The 22,499-nt window shown below is 46.2% G+C and overlaps 2 protein-coding genes across 5 annotated transcripts; both read right to left on the reverse strand.

Moving 5' to 3' along the window:
* Positions 1-2,646: 2,646 nt before the first annotated feature.
* On the reverse strand, positions 2,647-22,264 carry LOC121964239 (E3 ubiquitin-protein ligase RNF31). 4 transcript variants are annotated; one of them, XM_088086008.1, is made up of 21 exons: positions 22,136-22,264; positions 17,738-17,867; positions 17,424-17,628; positions 15,969-16,059; positions 15,324-15,389; positions 9,396-9,562; positions 9,077-9,201; positions 8,909-8,997; positions 8,696-8,818; positions 8,163-8,383; positions 7,537-7,719; positions 7,263-7,433; positions 6,330-6,428; positions 6,129-6,218; positions 5,944-6,052; positions 5,493-5,611; positions 5,081-5,194; positions 4,829-4,895; positions 4,668-4,755; positions 4,421-4,589; positions 2,647-3,207 (listed from the first exon to the last, which is right to left on the reverse strand). In XM_088086008.1, the coding sequence occupies exons 3-21, from the start codon at positions 17,466-17,468 to the stop codon at positions 3,106-3,108; spliced, it is 2,238 nt and encodes a 745-aa protein (XP_087942134.1). In that variant the 5' UTR covers positions 17,469-17,628; positions 17,738-17,867; positions 22,136-22,264; the 3' UTR covers positions 2,647-3,105. The 4 variants fall into 4 exon arrangements, with proteins under 4 accessions (XP_087942134.1, XP_087942133.1, XP_087942135.1 ...); XM_088086007.1 differs by having other exon boundaries at positions 17,424-17,644; XM_088086009.1 differs by lacking the exons at positions 15,324-15,389; positions 17,424-17,628; positions 17,738-17,867; positions 22,136-22,264.
* On the reverse strand, positions 19,666-22,263 carry c12h7orf25 (chromosome 12 C7orf25 homolog). The gene is made up of 2 exons (XM_042517070.2): positions 22,136-22,263; positions 19,666-21,031 (listed from the first exon to the last, which is right to left on the reverse strand). Exon 2 carries the CDS (start codon positions 21,013-21,015, stop codon positions 19,735-19,737), a length of 1,281 nt encoding a protein of 426 aa, XP_042373004.1. The 5' UTR covers positions 21,016-21,031; positions 22,136-22,263; the 3' UTR covers positions 19,666-19,734.
* Positions 22,265-22,499: the final 235 nt, after the last annotated feature.

Genomic DNA, 22,499 nt, shown 5'->3' on the forward strand with positions numbered 1-22,499 from the left:
TCACTGTCTTAAAGAGACAGACAGACACACACACACACGCACGCACACACACGCACGCACGCACGCACACACATCACTGCTACAATCAGTCAATCAATTCTTCAAGTCTGACTGCATCAAACGATCAAACATCACTCAAAAATCAGGTTATGTTGTTGTTTTTATTATCATTACAGTAAAATAAAATAAATAAAAATAAAAATAAAAGCCTAAAAGTCCCTTCTATTAGCCTGCTGTGGCAACACACTTTATACAGTTTTACATTTTAAATAATAACATACATATGTTTGTGTGTGTGTGTCTGTCTGTATATATATATATATATATATATGTGTGTGTGTGTGTGTGTGTGTGTGTGTGTGTATGTATGTATATGGCGCATATGGGTATATGCATGTGTATATATATTTATTGAAAATGAAGTGACTGAGTTACGAAGAAGGGGTAGGATTAAATAATAAACTTCTTCCTACTCTCTTTTTGTTTGTTTTTGTTTTCACGTCTGAAAATCAATTTTCATTTATTCACATATGTGTACAGATAGATAGATACCTTGTTGACAATCACAAAAATGTAGGCAGATAGTCAAACTTGAATAAAAGTACCACAGAAAACACTGCAGCTTCTGTTTTCTCTTCTGTCTCCAGCTGCAGACAACATCACAACACTGTTTCACCAAACCGACATCAGACAAGTATGGCGAAAAACGTAAAAAAAAAATGGCTGAAAACGACATAATATAACTTGTAGAGTCGCGTTATTGCATACAATGTCGAAAAAAAGGCCAAAAATGACATAATTTAGCATGTCTAAAAACTGGATGAAAACTCCACTGTAAAGTATGAAAGAAAGACGTCAAATTTGGACATGTCCCAAAAATGGCTGAAAGTCGCATATTAAAGCTTGTAGAGACGCATCATTGTATACTAAGTTAAAAAATTCCAAAAAACTTGACCTTGAAAACCATCACAGTTTTAATGGAAAGTTTGTTACCTAAGGACGACGAGTGTTTCCTGAGGACGAGTCACTGTGACCTGTAATGATGATGATTCATTTATTAAATCGTTTATGTGCAGAATCACTAAAGAACAATAAACTTTCAGACAAGTTCATCATTACAAACTCATCTGCCCGCAGAAACACTGCTAACAAATGCTAACACGCTAACATGCCAACATATTCTAATACACGCTAATCTGCTAACACACGCTAATGTGCTAATAAGCTAATATAGGCTAACAAGCTAATATATGCTAACACATGCTAAAATATGCTAATGTGCTAACAAGCTAATATATGCTAACTATGCTAAAATATGCTAATGTGCTAACAAGCTAAAATATGCTAACATATGCTAAAATATGCTAATGTGCTAACACATTTATGGCACTGTCATCACTGGGGAAGGAAAACCGACTTCATTATACTGTTTCACGGAGGAATAATCACACGTGCTCATCATCGGTGCTACTGAACCTGCGAGAGAGTCCCTTTATTTTGCACATGCCCTGTTATATGTCACCCACAGGTAATAACGTCAGGTGGTAACATCAGGTGATAACGAGCACACCTTAACATCTCAACCTATAAGTTAACACATGCTAACATATGCTAACACACGCCAACACGCGAACTTTAGTGTGTGTGTGTGACATGCTCTTCTTAAAATGCTCAGTTAGGGCTGGGTGATAAATCGATTTCATCCATTACTTCGTATGGATACTTACTTTGTGGTTTGGGACGATTTTTAAAAATACAAATCTCAATTTTCTCCTCTGCTGTACGTTCCCAAAAATGGCAGTCTGGTCATAAATTGGGAACTGGTTTGGCTTTTGCGGTGTCAGATCTGGAACAAACAACAGTTCCTTTACAGGCTCTTTTAACTGAAAGCAACAGCGCAACCGATTTTCAACATCTCAAACAGAGACGGTAGCCGAGTGTCTCATTCACAAAACAAAAACACAAAAACAGCCGCTAAAAATCAGCCGACATCAGTGGAAGCATTTCCCCGTCGTCCCGTATAACAGGACCGTGTACGCGTTTGCAGCGTTTGCGCAGCTCTGGCCGCACATTCCTGTCTGAAGTAACTGAGCCAGAGAGATTAATTTTAACTGACTAAATGTAGGCTTAATAAAAGCAAACAACACAGCCGGCTGATCACAGCTGATCGACGGATCCGTCAGAGCAGACTGAGAGCAGCAGTGACAGTCCTCTCAGTCACCACGGGCGGATTTAGTGATTTGGGGGTCTGGTGCCCACCTGCCCTGCTTTGATTTGAACCGGTCTCTCACTGGGAGTGCTGGTGGCTGCTGATCTCTCAGTGTCACTGATAGACGAGTGCAGCTGATGTAGAAACTCTGACAGCTGTTCCTGATACAGTCACGCTGCATACCGCTAAAGATATGATCCACATGAATTCATGTAAATATGTTTTGTGAAATTACTGCAGCCTTCAGTGCAAATTTAAACAACTCCCCTGAAACTATGGTGCACTTTTAGAGACAAGTGTGCAACTTTCACTTTAACCCAAAGAGGGAAATTTAGTTTACTTTAATTTTTATTGCTAAAATAAAAGCAAAAAACGTTCTGAGCGATTTCTTTGTCATTTGTATTTTTTTTAAAGACAAAAAAAAATAAAAAATCGGGTTTAGTGTGAAAAAAGATTTTATTTTTAGGCCACATCGCCCTGCCAGTCAGCTTATTAACATTCATCTCGACAGCTAATTAACACTAACCCTCTGTGCTCATTAACACTCAGCTCGTCAACATTAAGCTTGTTAACACTCAACTAGTTAACACTCAGCTCGTTAACATTAAGCTCTTTATCCCTCCGCTCGTTAACACTAACTTCGTTAACACTCAGCTCCTTAACATTCAGCTTATTAATATTCAGCTCGTTTATACTCAGTTTATTAACATATAGCTCGTTAACATTCAGTCCGTCTTTGGTCCACTGAGCCAATCAGAGGCCACCGGCTGTTGTCCATGATAACGTCACTGAGATAGAGACAGGTGACATCACCGAAGGGGGCGTGGTCAGAACTCATCCCACTGACATTAACGTTAATGATTACTATGCCGGCACGTTTGCCACAGGTGAGTCAGTCACTGGTCAGCAGGTGAGGAGGCGGAGCTCCAGGAGTTAGAGCAGAGGTCAGAGGTTAAAGGTCGTGGCCGTCTCCGGAGAGGAATGCTGTTGGTCAGAGTCTGAGGAGACAGAGACACGATGCTGCGCTGTGATTGGCTGATGTCAAGTGGGCATTGATGGTTTTCTGCGGTTTCTTTGAACACATGCAGGACGTTTTCACGTGTTTCTGATTCATCTTTATAAATCATAGAAGCTTTTATTCCTTCAAAAAGTTCAGATTCACACGTTACACACCATCATAACTCCGGTCATTCATTCTTCACAAATTATTTCCACATCTGAGGTGAACAGTCAATTTGTGATTAACCCTTCGAAACCTGCAAAAATTGTCTGATTTCTTTCAACAAAAGAAAAAGGAAATGAGAAACATGGTAAGAAATTAATTTGAGAAATTACCTGAAAATTTGTTAAAAAGATAGAAAGAAAAGAGAAATAATAATTCTGTAAAGTGGATGTAACTTGGATTATATAATTGTGATAATTATCAATTATATTTACAGGGTATGTACAGCCAGAAAAAAACCTGGTAAAATTACAGAATTCACTCATAGCAGTTTTCAGGCCTGGAAAAGTTTTGAAAAACTCAATTTACCCTGAAAGTTTTTAAAAAGTCGTGGAATTTTGATTCCAAAACCTGTAGAATAACACATGATGTGTTCACGGGGCCATATTTCTGATTATTATTTTATTTTTTACAGTTTCTGGCTGTGATGAATGGGTTCATGGGTTTTCTCTTTAAAAAAATCAATTACCAATTTTTTTTAAGAAAAAACAAAGACACAAAAATGTTTTCTTTTAAAAATCAACCCCCAGAAAATTAAATTAAAGAAAGAAAAACATGTTCTTTTCTTCTCTTTTTAACACACTGAACATTTTAGAGATTTTTTTTCCATGAAAAATCCCCCAAATATTTTGAAGAAAAAAAGGCCAACATTTTTTCTTCAAAAATAACAGCAACAAAAAATTGCCAATTTTCTTTAAAATTGCCAAAAAAATCTGAAGAAAAAAAATTGCCCACATTTTTTTCCAGGATTCAACCTCTGTACCTGCGGCGCCGCTCTATCCACTGAGCCACTGGGCGCCCCGGCAACGTGCCTTTAAAGACTGGCAGTAAAATAAATCCTAAAGCAGCATTTAAAGTCCAACATGACGCAGATGTTACTGCAAACATTAACACAACTATTCAAAGGCTGTTTATTATTATTATTATTATTATTATTATTATTATTATTGTTATCATTATCATTATTGACAGGTGATGATGTCACTGACCAGGCGGAGGCGGTGGATGTACAGCGGCTCCTGTTCTTCTGGTTTCCTGGTGGGCGTGGCCACATTCCAGCGCTGAAGCTCCGCCTTCATCTCGGCAGGGCTGAAGAGGACCACTGGGTCGGCACGGCAACGGTTGATCAGCTCCACCAGACGTTCCTTGTAGTGCATCCTGCGGGACAGATGGCGGACACTGAACACCTGTGAGTGAGACACAGTGGGAGGCTGGGACTGGGAGGACTGGTCTTACTGGCAGAGTCCTTGGTGCTCAGCTGCTCGTCCACAGGGCTCCTCCCGCCGGCCGCCGTCCTCTCTCAGCTCCAGAACCAAACACACACCTGAAACACGCAGCTCATCAGAGCAGGACAGGTAACACGCCACCAGGTGAGCACACTGAGAGACCTGCCTCACCTGTCCGACCGCCGCCTGCCGAGCCGCCATTGGTTGCATCCAACCAGGATGGAGACACTCTGTAAAACTGAGACAGAGAGGCTGCATCAGTCTGCCTGAACACACCAAAGTCCTCATAAGTCCACCAGAATACACCTGAGTCCTCATCAGTCCACCTGAACACACCAGAGTCCTGATCAGTCCACCTCAACACACCAGAGTCCTCATCAGTCCACCTCAACACACTTGAGCTCTGCAGGCATGTGGTCTCACCTGTAGCAGCAAGTGTAGGCGTGACACGCTCCAGTCTCTCAGGTGGTACAGACAATCTCTGGGGTGATGGGCGTGAAGACCTTTGGTCGCACAGTCGGCAGAAAAACTGCAGACCTGAAAACAAGTCCAGGTCGAAATGATTTAAAGTCACAATGATAACACAGGAGATCGCATGATAACATGGAAGGTAAAAACCACAGGAGATAAAATAACAACAGAGGAGATAACATGAAAACAGAGGAGATAACATGATAACAGAGGAGATAAAATAATAACAGAGGAGATAACATGAAAACAGAGGAGATAACATGATAACAGAGGAGATAAAATAATAACAGAGGAGATAACATGATAACAGAGGAGATAAAATAATAACAGAGGAGATAAAATAATACCAGAGGAGAGGACTCACCGATCCTGGACTGAAGGGCTGACTGCAGCCGCCACAGAACTGATGCTGACACTGACTGCAGGTGAAGTGAAGACAGCCTCCTCTGGACAGACTGAAGACAAACTGACAGTTTGGACACTCTGGGGAGAGACAAATCAGACCACATTAAGGCCACACCCAACACACCATCAACACCTGCGCTGCGTTCCAAAAATGCCCTCGGTCCCTTCCCCTCGGCAGTTTCCTTCGGGGGAATCCTTGATTAGGTTAGGAGGAGGACCTGGTGTTAGGAGGACCTGGTGTGAGGAGGACCTGGTGTGAGGAGGACCTGGTGTTAGGAGGACTTGGTGTTAGGAGGACCTGGTGTTAGGAGGACCTGGTGTTAGGAGGACCTGGTGTTAGGAGGACCCAGTTGGAGGTCCTGGTGTTAGGAGGACCAGGTTGGATGTCCTGGCAGTGTTAGTGTCCTTACCAATGCTGTTGTGGCTCAGCAGGGTGGAGGTAGTCTGGTGGTCCGGCTGGTTCTGCTGCTGCCAGACTCTGAACTGGTGACAGGAGAGTCCCTGATGTTGGGGGGACCACTGCAGACACAGAGACAGGTTGTGGTCTGAGCAGGATCAGGCCTGAGATCAGTTCTCTGAAGTGTGTGAGACTTACAGGTGATCTGCACCGACAGCAGGTACTCTTCTGACAGCTGGGACAGTCCATCCGCAACCGGTCCACCTCATGGAGCATCCCGAATGAGCACTGAGACACAGGGACACACAGAGACACAGGGACACAGACAGACAGACAGGTGAGACAGGTATACTGAGTGGGAGGCTCTGGATTTGGTCTGATGTGGTCTTTGGATCTTACATGAGCACACCAACGGAAGTTGGGCATTTCCTGCAGAGCTCTGTCTCTGAGCTTCCTCTGGAACAGTTCATGGATCTGAGGAGGCAGGAAGTGACGGATCTGTAAACAAACAAACAAACAAACAAACAAACAGCTGATGATAAAACAAACAAACAAACAACTGATTATAAAACAAACAAACAACTGATTATAAAAACAAACAAACAGCTGATTATAAAAACAAACAAACAAACAAACAAACAGCTGATTATAAAACAAACAAACAGCTGATTATAAAAACAAACAAACAGCTGATTATAAAAACAAACAAACAAACAAACAAACAGCTGATTATAAAACAAACAAACAGTTGCCTCGCCTCTCATGCTGGTTTCATGTTAATATTTTGGCCTTTATCCAGACGGTCGGGTCAACCGGACTTCAATAATCGTTAACGTGTCACTCTCAGCGTAACACAAGTAACATCTCCGCCCTCTGAATGACTGACCCTGTGTGTTACTGTGTGTTACTGTGTGTTACTGTGTGTTACTGTGTGTTACTGTGTGTGTGTGTGTGTGTGTGTGTGTGTTATTAAATAAATAAAGAAAGAAATAAAGACAGTGTGAACGTGTTCTCCATGAAAAGTGGAAAGTGCATGAGATGACATCTGTTGTGTTTATGAATAAATCCAATCAAATGGATCAGACTTTTCTCTTTTTAATTTGGCAGGAAACACCTGGATTAAAACTTGACCTGTTTGAGCTCCGAAAATCTGAACTTCTGATTTTACACAGTTTAAAAACAGAACGACTGGATCTATTTTTCTTTTCTTAACTAATGTTTTGTGATTTTTTAAGAAAACTTGACTTCCAAAACCTCCATCTGTCTCAAGGCTCATCACAAATATCTGACCTCTGACCCCTCACCTGAGTCAGCTGACCTTTGACCCCTCACCTGTGTGTCCAGCAGGTTAAAGTACTCCATTGCTCCCTGACCTTTGACCTCTGGTCGACCACACTGAGGACAGACCAGCTGATCGATGCTCTTCTCTTTAATGGCCACCGAGAAAAACGACTTAAAGCATGACTGACAGAGACAACAGGCGCAGTGTGTCATGGTAACCATCTACACAAACAGAGACAGCAGAAGAAGAAACAGAGTCACGGTAACCATCTACACAACACAGACAGCAGAAGAAGAGGCTGTGGGCTCTGATTGGCCGGCTCACCTTGCTGAAGGTCACCTGGTCCTGGCAGATGGGGCAGCTGTGCGTCAGGAACTTGAGGGCTGATGGGAAATCTCTGTTCAGTTGGACCGCCTCCATGACATCACCAGCGCTGAAGCTCCGTCCCTCCATCGTCATCAGAGACAGGAAGATGGACGCCTTGTCCTCAGGAAGACAGGACGCCATCTGAGGACAGACACAGTCTGTAAAGACACCAGGACAGACGGAAACCAGGACAGATGGACACCAGGACAGACAGACACAGCCTCACGACCTCCTGGGAAGCTGTGGTGACCCACAGTGGAGTCGGGAGCCCCAGGTTGACAACCAGAGGTGAATGAAACGTGTTGTTTCGGTCCAGCCCAAAATTCATGACGCCTGACAGCACGAGAACAGTCCACTTAACGTGAGACACCGTCTAACATCTGCGACCCACTGATCAATGCCCCCCTGAGACCAGAGGAGGACCCCCTGAGTCCCCATGAGGAACACTGGGTGCACTGGTTACACTGGGTATACTGCGGACCACCTAAACCTTGCTAAGAACACCTGAGACCTGCTGAGATACTTTCAACACCTGAGACCTGCTGAGGACATCTGAGATCTGCTGACCCCGATGTTCTCGTCACCTTAAAGTTGTTCTCTCCTTCTGCTGGTTCTGACTGACGTCTCTCAGTCCCGCGCTCCTGATGCAGTCCAGCTGCTGGTCCAGGGCCTGTGGTGTATCCGTCTCTGGCTGCCTCTGATTGGAGCGTCCGTACAGGTGACTGACCTGGATGGACACTGCTGGACTCTGAGTCCAGCCTTAGAGCTCCCATCATCCTGCTGAGAGGATCTGCAGGGGGGGCACCTGTGGAGACCAGGACCATGTGGAGTCAGTATGTGGAACTTTGATCCTGCTCTGTTCATGACTAACCTCACTACCCATTGTGCACTGCACACAGCAGGATGGTGGTCCAGACTGTGCCGGTCTGCGTCAGTCAGGGTCATCTGAAACAACCTGAAGACTTCACCTCTCAGGAGTCTGTCTCATCTATCAGGAGTCTGTCTCACCTGTCAGGTGTCTCACCTCTCAGGAGTCTGTGTCAAACTGTCGGGTGTCTCACCTGTCAGGAGTCTGTCTCACCTGTCAAGAGTCTGTCTCACCTGTCAGGTGTCTTACCTGAAGAGGAGCTGATGAAGGGGTTGCTGTGGTTGTTGGAGGACAGCGGAGCGCTAAAGTCGATCCCCAGCAGCTCCTCGGTGTACGACCTCCTCACCTCGATGCTCTGCTCCAATTGGTTGGCTGCAACAAAGGGGGCGGGCTTCGTCTGGTCACTTCAGAGACAAACCTGCCACAGTTACCAGAGCCAAGACCATCACACAGGAAGTTTACCTTTCAGTCCAGACTGGTGAGAGGAAGTGAGGAAGAGGAGGTCTCTCTGTGGAGAGGATGTGGAGGAGGAGGCAGAGGGACGATGGACGCTGCAGGACGAGGAAACTGAGATATAACACCTCCCTGAGAGCTATTATTGATTATTACCAATCAACATGATCAGCTCACCTTCCAGCTGACACTCGCACACCTGCAGGGGGTGGGGCTTGGACAGGACACCTGGCATAAAGGGGTGTGTCCCTCTGGAAGGCCCGTCTCATCTCTGACACCAGCCGAGACAGGTTGGACACGCCCTGACAGGAAGTAAAATCGACTGTTTGATTTTCAGCTCAAGAGTTAATATTGTAGGACACCACGGGATCCCTGTGCTGTCCCCATACCTGGACAGGTAACCAGCAGACCACAGAATCCCTGTGCTGTCCCCACACCTGGACAGGTAACCAGATTAACCTGCTCTGTCAGACTGAGAACGCTCACTGGGTCTTACTTGAGTCCAGTTTGTAAGTCCGTCCAGACTGATGTTGCCGGAGGCATCCACAAAGGAACAGGACGGATTGATCACCATGGAGACAGAGGGACAGACGAAACAGCGAGGTCTTGACATCGGGTGGGTCTCATGAAGCCAGATGCACACTGGGATATTATACTCACTTCCTGTAAAGACACACATGACATCACAGAGTTCACAAAACCAGACTGGGTCAGACCCTGGGTCTGCAGCTTCCAGGAGGACAAGCTCCGTCCTCCAGTGAGGAACACAGAGTGTAGGTCTAAGGATGTGCTCCGATTAAAGATTTTAAGTGTTGTAGTAACAGAGAAACACATCCTTCTGTTTCTCCTGTTACAGTTACATTACTGAGTCAGCCAGTAAAACATCCCTCCAAACATGATTCCAAACATGACTCCAAACATGATTCCAAACATGACTCCAAACATGACTCCAAACATGACTCCAAACATGATTCCAAACATGACTCCAAACATGATTCCAAACATGACTCCAAACATGACTCCAAACATGATTCCACACGATTCCAAACATGACTCCAAACATGATTCCAAACATGACTCCAAACATGACTCCACACGATTCCAAACATGATTCCACACGACTCCAAACATGACTCCAAACATGACTCCAAACATGACTCCAAACATGATTCCACACAATTCCAAACATGACTCCAAACATGACTCCAAACATGATTCCACATGACTCCAAACATGACTCCAAACATGACTCCAAACATGACTCCAAACATGACTCCAAACATGACTCCACACGATTCCAAACATGACTCCAAACATGACTCCACACGATTCCAAACATGACTCCAAGCATGACTCAAAACATGACTCCAAACATGACTCCAAACATGATTCCACACGATTCCAAACATGACTCCAAACATGACTCCACACGATTCCAAACATGACTCCAAGCATGACTCAAAACATGACTCCAAACATGACTCCAAACATGATTCCACACGATTGCAAACATGACTCCAAACATGATTCCAAACATGACTCCAAACATGACTCCAAACATGACTCCACATGACTCCAAACATGACTCCACACGATTCCAAACATGATTCCACACGACTCCAAACATGACTCCAAACATGACTCCAAACATGACTCCAAACATGATTCCACACAATTCCAAACATGACTCCAAACATGACTCCAAACATGATTCCACACGATTCCAAACATGACTCCAAACATGACTCCAAACATGACTCCAAACATGACTCCACACGATTCCAAACATGACTCCAAACATGACTCCACACGATTCCAAACATGACTCCAAGCATGACTCAAAACATGACTCCAAACATGACTCCAAACATGATTCCACACGATTGCAAACATGACTCCAAACATGATTCCAAACATGACTCCAAACATGATTCCAAACATGACTCCAAACATGACTCCAAACATGACTCCACATGACTCCAAACATGACTCCACACGATTCCAAACAAGACTCCAAACATGACTCCAAACATGACTCCAAACATGATTCCACACGATTCCAAACACGACTCCAAACATGACTCCAAACATGATTCCACACGATTTCAAACATGACTCCAAACATGACTCCTAACGTGATTCCAAACATGACTCCAAACATGATTCCACACGATTCCAAACATGACTCCAAACATGACTCCACACGATTCCAAACATGACTCCAAGCATGACTCAAAACATGACTCCAAACATGACTCCAAACATGATTCCACACGATTGCAAACATGACTCCAAACATGATTCCAAACATGACTCCAAACATGATTCCAAACATGACTCCAAACATGACTCCAAACATGACTCCACATGACTCCAAACATGACTCCACACGAGTCCAAACAAGACTCCAAACATGACTCCAAACATGACTCCAAACATGATTCCACACGATTCCAAACACGACTCCAAACATGACTCCAAACATGACTCCAAACATGATTCCACACGATTTCAAACATGACTCCAAACATGACTCCTAACGTGATTCCAAACATGACTCCAAACATGATTCCACACGATTCCAAACATGACTCCAAACATGACTCCAAGCATGATTCCACACGATTTCAAACATGACTCCAAACATGACTCCAAACACGATTCCAAACATGACTCCAAACATGACTCCAAACATGATTCCACACGATTTCAAACATGACTCCAAGCATGACTCCAAACATGATTCCAAACATGACTCCAAACATGATTCCACACGATTCCAAACATGACTCCAAACATGACTCCAAACATGATTCAAAACATGATTCCACACGATTCCAAACATGACTCCAAACATGACTCCAAACATGACTCCAAACATGATTCCACACGACTCCAAACACGACTCCAAACATGACTCCAAACATGATTCCACACGATTCCAAACATGACTCCAAACATGACTCCAAACATGATTCCACACGATTCCAAACATGACTCCAAACATGACTCCAAACATGACTCCACACGACTCCAAACATGACTCCAAACATGACTCCAAACATGATTCCACACGATTTCAAACATGACTCCAAACATGACTCCAAACATGATTCCACAAGATTCCAAACATGACTCCAAACATGACTCCAAGCATGATTCCACACGATTCCAAACATGACTCCAAACATGATTCCACACGACTCCAAACATGACTCCAAACATGATTCCACACGATTTCAAACATGACTCCAAACATGACTCCAAACATGATTCCAAACATGACTCCAAACATGATTCCAAACATGACTCCAAACACGATTCCACACGATTCCAAACATGACTCCAAACATGACTCCAAGCATGATTCCACACGATTCCAAACATGACTCCAAACATGATTCCAAACATGACTCCAAACATGACTCCAAACATGATTCCACACGACTCCAAACATGACTCCAAACATGATTCCACACGATTTCAAACATGACTCCAACCATGACTCCAAACATGATTCCAAACATGATTCCACAAGATTCCAAACATGACTCCAAACATGACTCCAAGCATGATTCCACACGATTCCAAACATGACTCCAAACATGATTCCAAACATGACTCCAAACACGACTCCAAACATGACTCCAAACATGATTCCACACGATTCCAAACATGACTCCAAACATGACTCCAAACATGATTCCACACGATTCCAAACATGACTCCAAACATGACTCCAAACATGACTCCAAACATGACTCCACACGACTCCAAACATGACTCCAAACATGATTCCACACGACTCCAAACATGACTCCAAACATGATTCCACACGACTCCAAACATGACTCCAAACATGACTCCAAACATGATTCCAAACATGACTCCAAACATGATTCCACAAGATTCCAAACATGACTCCAAACATGACTCCAAGCATGATTCCACACGATTCCAAACATGACTCCAAACATGATTCCAAACATGACTCCAAACATGACTCCACACGACTCCAAACATGACTCCAAACATGACTCCAAACATGATTCCACACGACTCCAAACATGACTCCAAACATGACTCCAAGCATGATTCCACACGATTCCAAACATGACTCCAAACATGATTCCAAACATGACTCCAAACATGACTCCACACGACTCCAAACATGACTCCAAACATGATTCCACACGACTCCAAACATGACTCCAAACATGACTCCAAACATGACTCCAAACATGATTCCACACGACTCCAAACATGACTCCAAACATGATTCCAAACATGACTCCAAACATGACTCCACACGCCTCCAAACATGACTCCAAACATGATTCCACACGACTCCAAACATGACTCCAAACATGATTCCACACGATTTCAAACATGACTCCAAACATGACTCCAAACATGATTCCAAACATGACTCCAAACATGATTCCACACGATTCCAAACATGACTCCAAACATGACTCCAAACAAGACTCCAAACATGACTCCAAACATGATTCCACACGATTCCAAACATGACTCCAAACATGATTCCAAACATGACTCCAAACATGACTCCAAACACGATTCCAAACACGACTCCAAACATGACTCCAAACATGACTCCAAACACGATTCCAAACATGACTCCAAACATGATTCCACATGATTCCAAACATGACTCCAAACATGACTCCAAACATGATTCCACACGATTCCAAACATGACTCCAAACACGATTCCAAACAAGACTCCAAACATGACTCCAAACATGATTCCACACGATTCCAAACATGACTCCAAACATGATTCCAAACATGATTCCAAACATGACTCCAAACATGACTCCAAACATGATTCCACATGACCCCAATCATGACTCCAAACATGATTCCACACGATTTCAAACATGACTCCAAACATGACTCCAAACATGATTCCAAACATGACTCCAAACATGATTCCACACGATTCCAAACATGACTCCAAACATGACTCCAAGCATGATTCCACACGATTCCAAACATGACTCCAAACATGACTCCAAACAGGACTCCAAACATGACTCCAAACATGACTCCAAACACGATTCCAAACATGACTCCAAACATGACTCCAAACATGATTCCACATGATTCCAAACATGACTCCAAACATGATTCCACACGATTCCAAACATGACTCCAAACACGATTCCAAACAAGACTCCAAACATGACTCCAAACATGATTCCACACGATTCCAAACATGACTCCAAACATGACTCCAAACAGGACTCCAAACATGACTCCAAACACGATTCCAAACACGACTCCAAACATGACTCCAAACATGATTCCACACAACTCCAAACATGACTCCAAACATGATTCCACACGATTTCAAACATGACTCCAAACATGACTCCAAACATGACTCCAAGCATGATTCCACACGATTCCAAACATGACTCCAAACATGACTCCAAACATGATTCCACACGATTCCAAACATGACTCCAAACATGACTCCAAACATGACTCCAAACATGACTCCAAACATGACTCCAAACACGACTCCAAACACGATTCCAAACACGATTCCAAACATGACTCCAAACATGATTCCAAATGATTCCAAACATGACTCCAAACATGACTCCAAACATGACTCCAAACACGATTCCAAACATGACTCCAAACACGATTCCAAACATGACTCCAAACATGACTCCAAACATGACTCCAAACATGATTCCACACGATTCCAAACATGATTCCAAACATGACTCCAAACATGACTCCAAACACGATTCCAAACACGACTCCAAACATGACTCCAAACACGATTCCAAACATGACTCCAAACATGACTCCAAACATGATTCCACATGATTCCAAACATGACTCCAAACATGACTCCAAACATGATTCCAAACATGACTCCAAACACGATTCCAAACATGACTCCAAACATGATTCCACATGATTCCAAACATGACTCCAAACATGACTCCAAACACGATTCCAAACATGACTCCAAACACGATTCCAAACATGATTCCAAACATGACTCCAAACACGATTCCAAACATGATTCCAAACATGACTCCAAACATGATTCCAAACACGATTCCAAACACGACTCCAAACACGATTCCAAACATGACTCCAAACACGATTCCAAACATGACTCCAAACATGACTCCAAACACGATTCCAAACACGACTCCAAACACGATTCCAAACATGACTCCAAACACGATTCCAAACACGATTCCAAACATGATTCCGATCATCATGCTCCGTAGCGGTGCCCTGTAGGAAATAAATGTGGCTCTGATTCGTTGACACCTCCTTGACGACTCGGAGACATGGACTCAGCAGATCAGTCTGAGTGTTTTAATGAGCTGCGGGATAAAGACGGACACATGGATGGACAAGAGTCTCACCTTCGTAGAGGACAGGAAGTGTCCCGGCCAGGTAAACAAGCTTCTTCTTCTCTTTATTTAGGAAACCTGTCAGAGGACACAACAGTCTCTATCAGTCCTCTTTAGTCCTCAGCAGTCCTGGTTAGTCCTCCATTAGTCCTTTTCAGTCCCCCATCAGTCCTTGACGATCCTCCTCAGCCCTGGTCAGTCCTGGTCAGTCCCAGTCAGTCCCGGTCAGTCCTGGTCAGTCCTGGACAGTGCAGTCCCGGTCAGTCCCGGTCAGTCCTGGACAGTGCAGTACCGGTCAGTCCCAGTCAGTCCTGGACAGTGTGGACCTGGTCAGTCCTGGTCAGTCCTGGTCAGTACAGTTCTGGTCCTCGTTAATAAAGAATGAAGCTGAACGTCGGCGTTCTTTGTCATTTTTTTTTGCACACAATGCATTATGGGTGGTTTAGTAGTTTCACTAAGCTGATAAAATGAAGGAATGAATGGATGGGTGGATGAATGGATGGATGGAGGGATGAATGGATGAATGGAGGGAGGGATGAATGGATGGATGGATGAATGGATGGATGGATGAATGGATGGATGGAGTGATGAATGAATGAATGGAGGGAGGGATGAATGGATGGATGGATGGATGGATGGATGGATAAATGCACTCACAGTAAAAATCCACGTAGAGACGAAGATCAGAGAAAAGAGAACGAACCCTCTGAAGATCAGACAAAGTCTCACCTGGATACCTGTACTGACACTGAGGAGGAGCAGGAGGAGCAGGAGAGGAGAGAGGGGAGGAGAGAGAGGAGGAGAGAAGAGAGGAGAGGAGGGAGCAGGAGGAGAGAAGAGGACAGCAGGAGAGAGGAGGAGAGAGGAGGAGGGGAGAGGAGGAGAGAAGAGAGAGGAGGAGGGGAGAGGAGGAGAGAGGAGGAGGAGAGAAGAGGACAGCAGGAGAGAGGAGGAGAGCGGAGGAGGGGGGAGGAGGGGGGGAGAAGAGAGGGGGGGAGGGGAGAGGAGGAGAGGAGGGAGCAGGAGGAGAGAAGAGGACAGCAGGAGAGAGGAGGAGAGAGGAGGAGGGGAGAGGAGGAGAGAAGAGAGAGGAGGAGGGGAGAGAAGGAGAGAAGAGAGGAGAGGAGGGAGCAGGAGGAGAGAAGAGGACAGCAGGAGAGAGGAGGAGGGGAGAGGAGGAGAGAAGAGAGAGGAGGAGGGGAGAGGAGGAGAGAAGAGAGGAGAGGAGGGAGCAGGAGGAGAGAAGAGGACAGCAGGAGAGAGGAGGAGAGAGAGGAGGAGAGAGGAGAGAGGAGGAGAGAGAGGAGGAGAGGAGGAGAGAGGAGAGAGGAGGAGGAGAGAAGAGGACAGCAGGAGAGAGGAGGAGAGAGGAGGAGGGGAGAGGAGGAGAGAAGAGAAGAGAGGAGAGGAGGGAGCAGGAGGAGAGAAGAGGACAGCAGGAGAGAGGAGGAGGGGAGAGGAGGAGAGAAGAGAAAGGAGGAGGGGAGAGGAGGAGAGAAGAGAGGAGAGGAGGGAGCAGGAGGAGAGAAGAGGACAGCAGGAGAGAGGAGGAGAGAGGAGGAGGGGAGAGGAGGAGAGAAGAGAGAGGAGGAGGGGAGAGGAGGAGAGGAGGGAGCAGGAGGAGAGAAGAGGACAGCAGGAGAGAGGAGGAGAGAGGAGGAGGGGAGAGGAGGAGAGAAGAGAGAGGAGGAGGGGAGAGAAGGAGAGAAGAGAGGAGAGGAGGGAGCAGGAGGAGAGAAGAGGACAGCAGGAGAAAGGAGGAGGGAGGAGGAGGGGAGAGGAGGAGAGAAGAGGAGAGCAGGAGAGAGGAGGAGAGAGAGGAGGAGAGAAGAGAGGAGAGGAGGAGAGAGAGTAGGAGAGGAGGAGAGAGAGTAGGAGAGGAGGAGCAGATATCGATGATCAGTTGTTGTCATAGCCTTCGTTGTTGTTGTTGTTGTTGTTGTTGTTGTTGTTGTTGTTGTTGTTAGCATGAAGCTAACGAAGCTCGCGGCAGTGAGCGGGCTCCTGTTAGCTTCGCCGCTGTTAGCCTCGCTGTTAGCAGCCGGTCAGTGACAGGTGAACTTGTTGTTTCTTTAAATAAAGTTCGCTTTTGAAGTTAAAGGAGTTTCTCACCTCCATCAGAGTCCGCAGCTCCTCCTCCGCTCCCACTCTCGGCATCTCCTCTCCCAAAAACTGACTCCCAAAAACTGTCCGCTTTAAAATCGATCCATGAAAGTGACTCCCGGGCTGCTCCCAGCTGACTGCTAACAGGAAGCCATCAGGACACCAGGACTCGCCCGCATCCGCTCCCAGATTTTCAGATTAAAAGCACGAAGCGCTGTGACAGCATGAATCTATAATCAATCATTAATCGATATCAGCCGTACACTCATCACTCTTTATATACAGTCTACGACGTCACCATAAAAACAGAAAAACACACTCACCTCACTCAGTGATCGGTCAGCTGTGGGATGTGGTGCCACCTGAGGGGGCCTGGTCTGGACGGAGGACCACAGCAGACAAAAAGCTGCCATCAAGTCAGACCGTTTTCTGACTTTTACAGCAGCCTTCGGTCTGTGCAGGAAGTCACAGAAGCACCCAATTAGATTTGAGTCCTTTTCATTCAGATCTGATCAGATCGTTTTCAGTCTCTGTGTTGATGGACAACGTAAACTTTTCAAATATCAGACAGGCGATCTGTGATTTCTGTTCACGGCTCAGCTTCATTTCCGTGAACTCTGATGTTTATCAGCATTATATCAGCTGTTTATAAATCTGCTGAGCGATTCTGTCGAAAACTATGCTCGATAAATCAAAACCATCATAACGGCTCTCAGATCAGTCAGACAGCCGGTCAGAGCTTTACATCTGTACACCTTATTTTAAGAATCCCGACATCACACCGACGACTGTCCACGCCTGTTTAACCCTTAATCCTTCTTTTCCTTCGGCCTTCAGAATAATTTAAAAACTTTACAGCAGACTCTGTGTAGTTTATGATGAATGAATTTAGTCTGTGTGACTGTAAATCATCATCATCAGTCTCAACATGAACTCTGTTCACAGAAAACCTTCAAAGAAGACAAATCAATCCCAAATCTCCGAAATTCAACAAAAAAAGTTCATCTGAGGCTTTACGTTGGTAAGTGAACATCTGAACCAATCAGCTTTTGGATCAGCTGACAGCCAGGCAGCTCTACAATCTGGGGCCTCGAAATCGCAAGATTTTCGCCGTCCTCTTTTGCATGAAGTCAGACCAAGTCGGACTAGGCTGGGACACAAATCTGACCAGCATGCACTGCTCTACAATCGCCGGTGATGGGTCTGCGTAGAATTGGGCAGGCGCTATTAACACACACTCTGTATATAAAGATGGACATCAGGACAGTATCGCCCCCTGCTGTCCGTCTGCAGTGAAGGTCAAAGAGCCCGCCACTCCACCTCAGCGAAAGACCATGAACTACACACTCACTGACACACACTCTGTGTGTGTGTGTGTGAGTGAGTGAGTGTGTGTGTTAAGAGAGGAGTGAATCATCAGGACAGTTTGAATCAGTTATTACATCACCATGATTGACAGCTGTGACAGCCAATCACTGCGCTCACATTCAATGGAGCTGCTCGTGACTGGTCAGATGGGTGTTTTGGCGGGAACTCCCCCACCGGATATCACTACTTCGCAGACTCCGCCTCTCAATTACATCACCAGCACAAGATGGCGATGCCCGTATCTCGGATATTTTAACCTGAACCCCTGAAGCCCAGCGGGTCAGAGGGGGCGTCGGTCATCTTTATTTACAGTCTGTGTTAACAACCAATGAAAATGGTTTCTTATAAACTTAACTGTGACTTCACCTCCCAAAATAAAACCATGACAGACCAATCATTTTGTGAGGTGGGTGTGATGTCACAGTGTGAGCATCACTGCTGTAACAAACAAAAGTGATTTACTAAAACAAGACCAACAAGAAATAACACAGAAAACACAAGAGGCCGCAGCACGCCGCGTGCTGCCGCAGCCGTCCTCAGACGCCGCGTGCTGCCGCAGCCGTCCTCAGACGCCGCGTGCTGCCGCAGCCGTCCTCAGACACCGCGTGCTGTTGCAGCTGTAATCAGACAGTTACTGAGGACGGCCGCAGCAGTCTGCTGCTGTGTCCCTGCAGCAGCCTGTTGCCATGGCAGCCTGATGCTGCGGCTCGCTGTGTGAACGCAGCTTCAGAATCAGCTGTGGTCAGTGAACAGGAAGTACATCCATTCTCAGGGACCACGAGTGGACAGAAAGACGGTGGTTAACATGACATCATTAGAACACACTTGTCTACTACCTGGTGACCATGTGACCTCCTGTAACAAATGACAGCAAAGCAGGAAGTGGCTGTGAAGCTTTATTGATCTGTGAATATAGTGATCAGATGATATTTACATGAACTGTTTATGGAACTCAAACTCCCATCAGCCCCTGCTCAGAGACAGGCGTGGCTCTCCACTCCTTGCCCTCGGTCAGAGCTCTCGGTTGGTGGATGAACACGCTGTATCTGACACCCTGATTGGCCGCCGCCCTGACGAATCGGCTGTTTGCCGTCATGGTAACGGCTCTCAGCGAGTCTCCGGTGCCGAAGATCATGAGCGAGCGGTGGTTGACCTTGGCGCTAGGTGTAAGGCGCAGCGTGCGCTCCGACGGTTGGTCGTCCACCAGGTGCAGTCGAGCCAGCAGCTTCTGAGCTCGCTCCTTCTCGCCTGGCCCGCCCAACGTGTCCAGGATCAGCTGGAAGTCGGCGACGGCGGCGCGACAGGCAAACAGCTCCTTCCCCTGCATGAAGGCATCAAGCTGCGGCAGCACCTGCTGGCGGCGCTCCTGGGCCGCCTGCTCCGTCAGCACGGGCTCCCTGAAGGTGAAGTGACATCGTCCGTGGCTCAGCGATGACACGTACGTGATAAGCGTGGTGATGTCCAGGTTCACGCGCTGACACTCCTCCACCTTTACCTGGGCGGGAAACGCCAGGCTGGCCACCACTGTGCTGCGGTCGACTCTGGTCAACTCAGACTCCTCCTCTTCTTCATCTTTGTCTTCAGCAGGCTCCTCCTCCTCCTCCTCATCCTCCTCTTCCTGCTCCTCCTCGTCTCCTCCCTCCTCCGTCATTACGGCATTGACAGCGACAATGTCCCCGCGCACGGCAATGCCCATGTCCTTGAGGCGGTCGGCCATGGGGCAGGAGACGCCGTTGTAGAAGGCAAAAACAATGTGGGGGTGTCGGTACTGGACGGGCTGCTGGCGGCTGGCCTGCAGGAAGTCCTCAGCCTGTGTGATGATGCTCTTGTCTCCGTACTGGCCCCGCCCCTGCCAAATGTTGTGCAGAGCCTCTGCCTTCCTGCCCACCGCCTTCACCCAGGTGTGTCCACTGTTCGCCACCACGTCCACCACCAGCGTCTGCCTGGAGCCGGCGGCATCCTGGTAGGTGAAGACGTGCAGCAGAGCGACCACGCCCTCCAGACTCTCTACTGACTCCACGATGGCGGTCAGGTGAGTCAGGTTGGTGCTGTGCAGGTGAGACTCTTTGACCTGCAGCTCTCCCGCCTCCACCCGCCGCAGGAAGCGCAGCTCCGCCCGCAGCTTGCCGCACAGCTTCTGGTGACCTTCCACACCAGGACACAGCTGCTCCGCCCGCTGCAGCAGCGCCTGGGCGGACACGATCCTCTGCTGCAGCACGGCCTGCAGAGACATGTCTCCTGCATCACACCTGAGGACACAGAGACAGGGACATGAGTCCTGCATCACACCTGAGGACACACAGGGATTGTCCTCAGTGTGACCTTTGACATGTGATGTCACTGTGTGACCTTTGACACACGATGTCACAATGAGGAGGCTTTAGCTCGCCGACGACATAATGATGTCAGAGTGATGTCATCATGTTCATCCAAATACAGAAACTACAGAGTGGTGACAGGATGATGTATTTTTGTAGTCCAACAGGAAGTTAGCTTCACACTGGTTCCCTGGTCAAAAACCGTCTGGGATTTTGGATTATCTCCCAAAAAAGTCTCGGTGAGGAACACAAGTTTAAGATCCTTCGAAGGTTAGTTCGGCGTGATGATCCTCTCAGATGAAGATGACAACAAACACTGTAGTCCTATTTAGCCACTTGTTAGCAACTGCTAAAGACGCCTTAAACCTTCAAAGTCCAAACACGAGGTTTGAGAGAAGAACCAGAAGAGCAAATATGCTAACGGACTTCCGCGTTTTAGGACTCATTACATCACAGCTGTATATGAGTGGTTGCTATAGCAACGGCAGCGCAGTGAGGCTTTTCTATGACATTAACCCGAAAGAGGCGGTTAACCCCTAACATCCTGGATCAGGCTGTGTCTTCATGTTAACCCCTAACATCCCGGATCAAGCTGTTGCACTGGATGTGCGGGGCTTGTTCAGAGCCGACAGGACACAGACTCTGATGCAAATTTAAGAAATGATCTGCAGGGGCAACATGAATTTTGACAGCAGATGATTTGAATCTACTGGTGTTTCAGCTCCGCAGATTCAGCAGCTTCAAGGAGAAGCCATGACTTCGATCTTAAACTTCGTTTTAAAAAATGAATAAATCGATCGTCTGTATAAACTAACACAGTCTGCTGCCACATAAACACACCCACAAACAGACATTTCAGAGTGAGTGAGTGTGAGTGTGTGTGTGTGTGTGTGTGTGAAACAGCTGGTTAGCTCCGGTGCTAACTCTGTGACGTCAGTTAGCTGAGCTCTGCCGGTCTTAAGTTCGTTGTGTCGTAATTTGGTTTTTTATAAAAACATTTAAGAGGTTCGGAAAACAAACGTGACGTTGACTTACGTCAGCAGAGTCTCGTGAGCTTTATTCCGCGGGTTCTTCTTCAGGTGTGAGCTACCTGCGCTGCTAAAGCTTATGCTAACTGACGGCAGTGACTCCTTCTTCTGCTGCTGCTCCGCTGGCAGGAAGAACAACACAGTGGCTTCCGGGAGGATTTTCAAAGTAAAAGCCTTCCTTGTGATCGTGTACACAGCTCCTGAACAATCCTTATCAATAAATCAATCAGTCAGACTGAAGGTGAACTCAGCAGCATTTTGTTTCTTGTTGGTAAATAAATCAATAAATTGATAAATCAATAAATCACTAAATTAATAAATTACAGCCAGAATCAGAATGACACAAAACGAGCAGCAACACGCCATGATGT

This window comes from Plectropomus leopardus, chromosome 12, assembly GCF_026936395.1.
Source record: "Plectropomus leopardus strain MGB_pleo_1.0 chromosome 12, ASM2693639v1, whole genome shotgun sequence".
NCBI classification, from domain to species: Eukaryota; Metazoa; Chordata; class Actinopteri; order Perciformes; family Serranidae; genus Plectropomus; species Plectropomus leopardus.

What these genes read in the sequence shown, in the direction of transcription:
- c12h7orf25 (XM_042517070.2), bottom strand. Translation starts at nt 21,015, where the DNA reads ATGTCTCTGCAGGCCGTGCTGCAGCAGAGGATCGTGTCCGCCCAGGCG.
- LOC121964239 (XM_088086008.1), bottom strand. Translation starts at nt 17,468, where the DNA reads ATGCCGAGAGTGGGAGCGGAGGAGGAGCTGCGGACTCTGATGGAG. An exon ending in TCTCTACGTGGATTTTTACT is followed by an intron (nt 15,390 to 15,968) that starts GTGAGTGCATTT and finishes GTCCTCTGACAG; the next exon opens with GTTTCCTAAATAAAGAGAAG. An exon ending in CTTCATCAGCTCCTCTTCAG is followed by an intron (nt 8,384 to 8,695) that starts GTAAGACACCTG and finishes TGGTCTCCACAG; the next exon opens with GTGCCCCCCCTGCAGATCCT.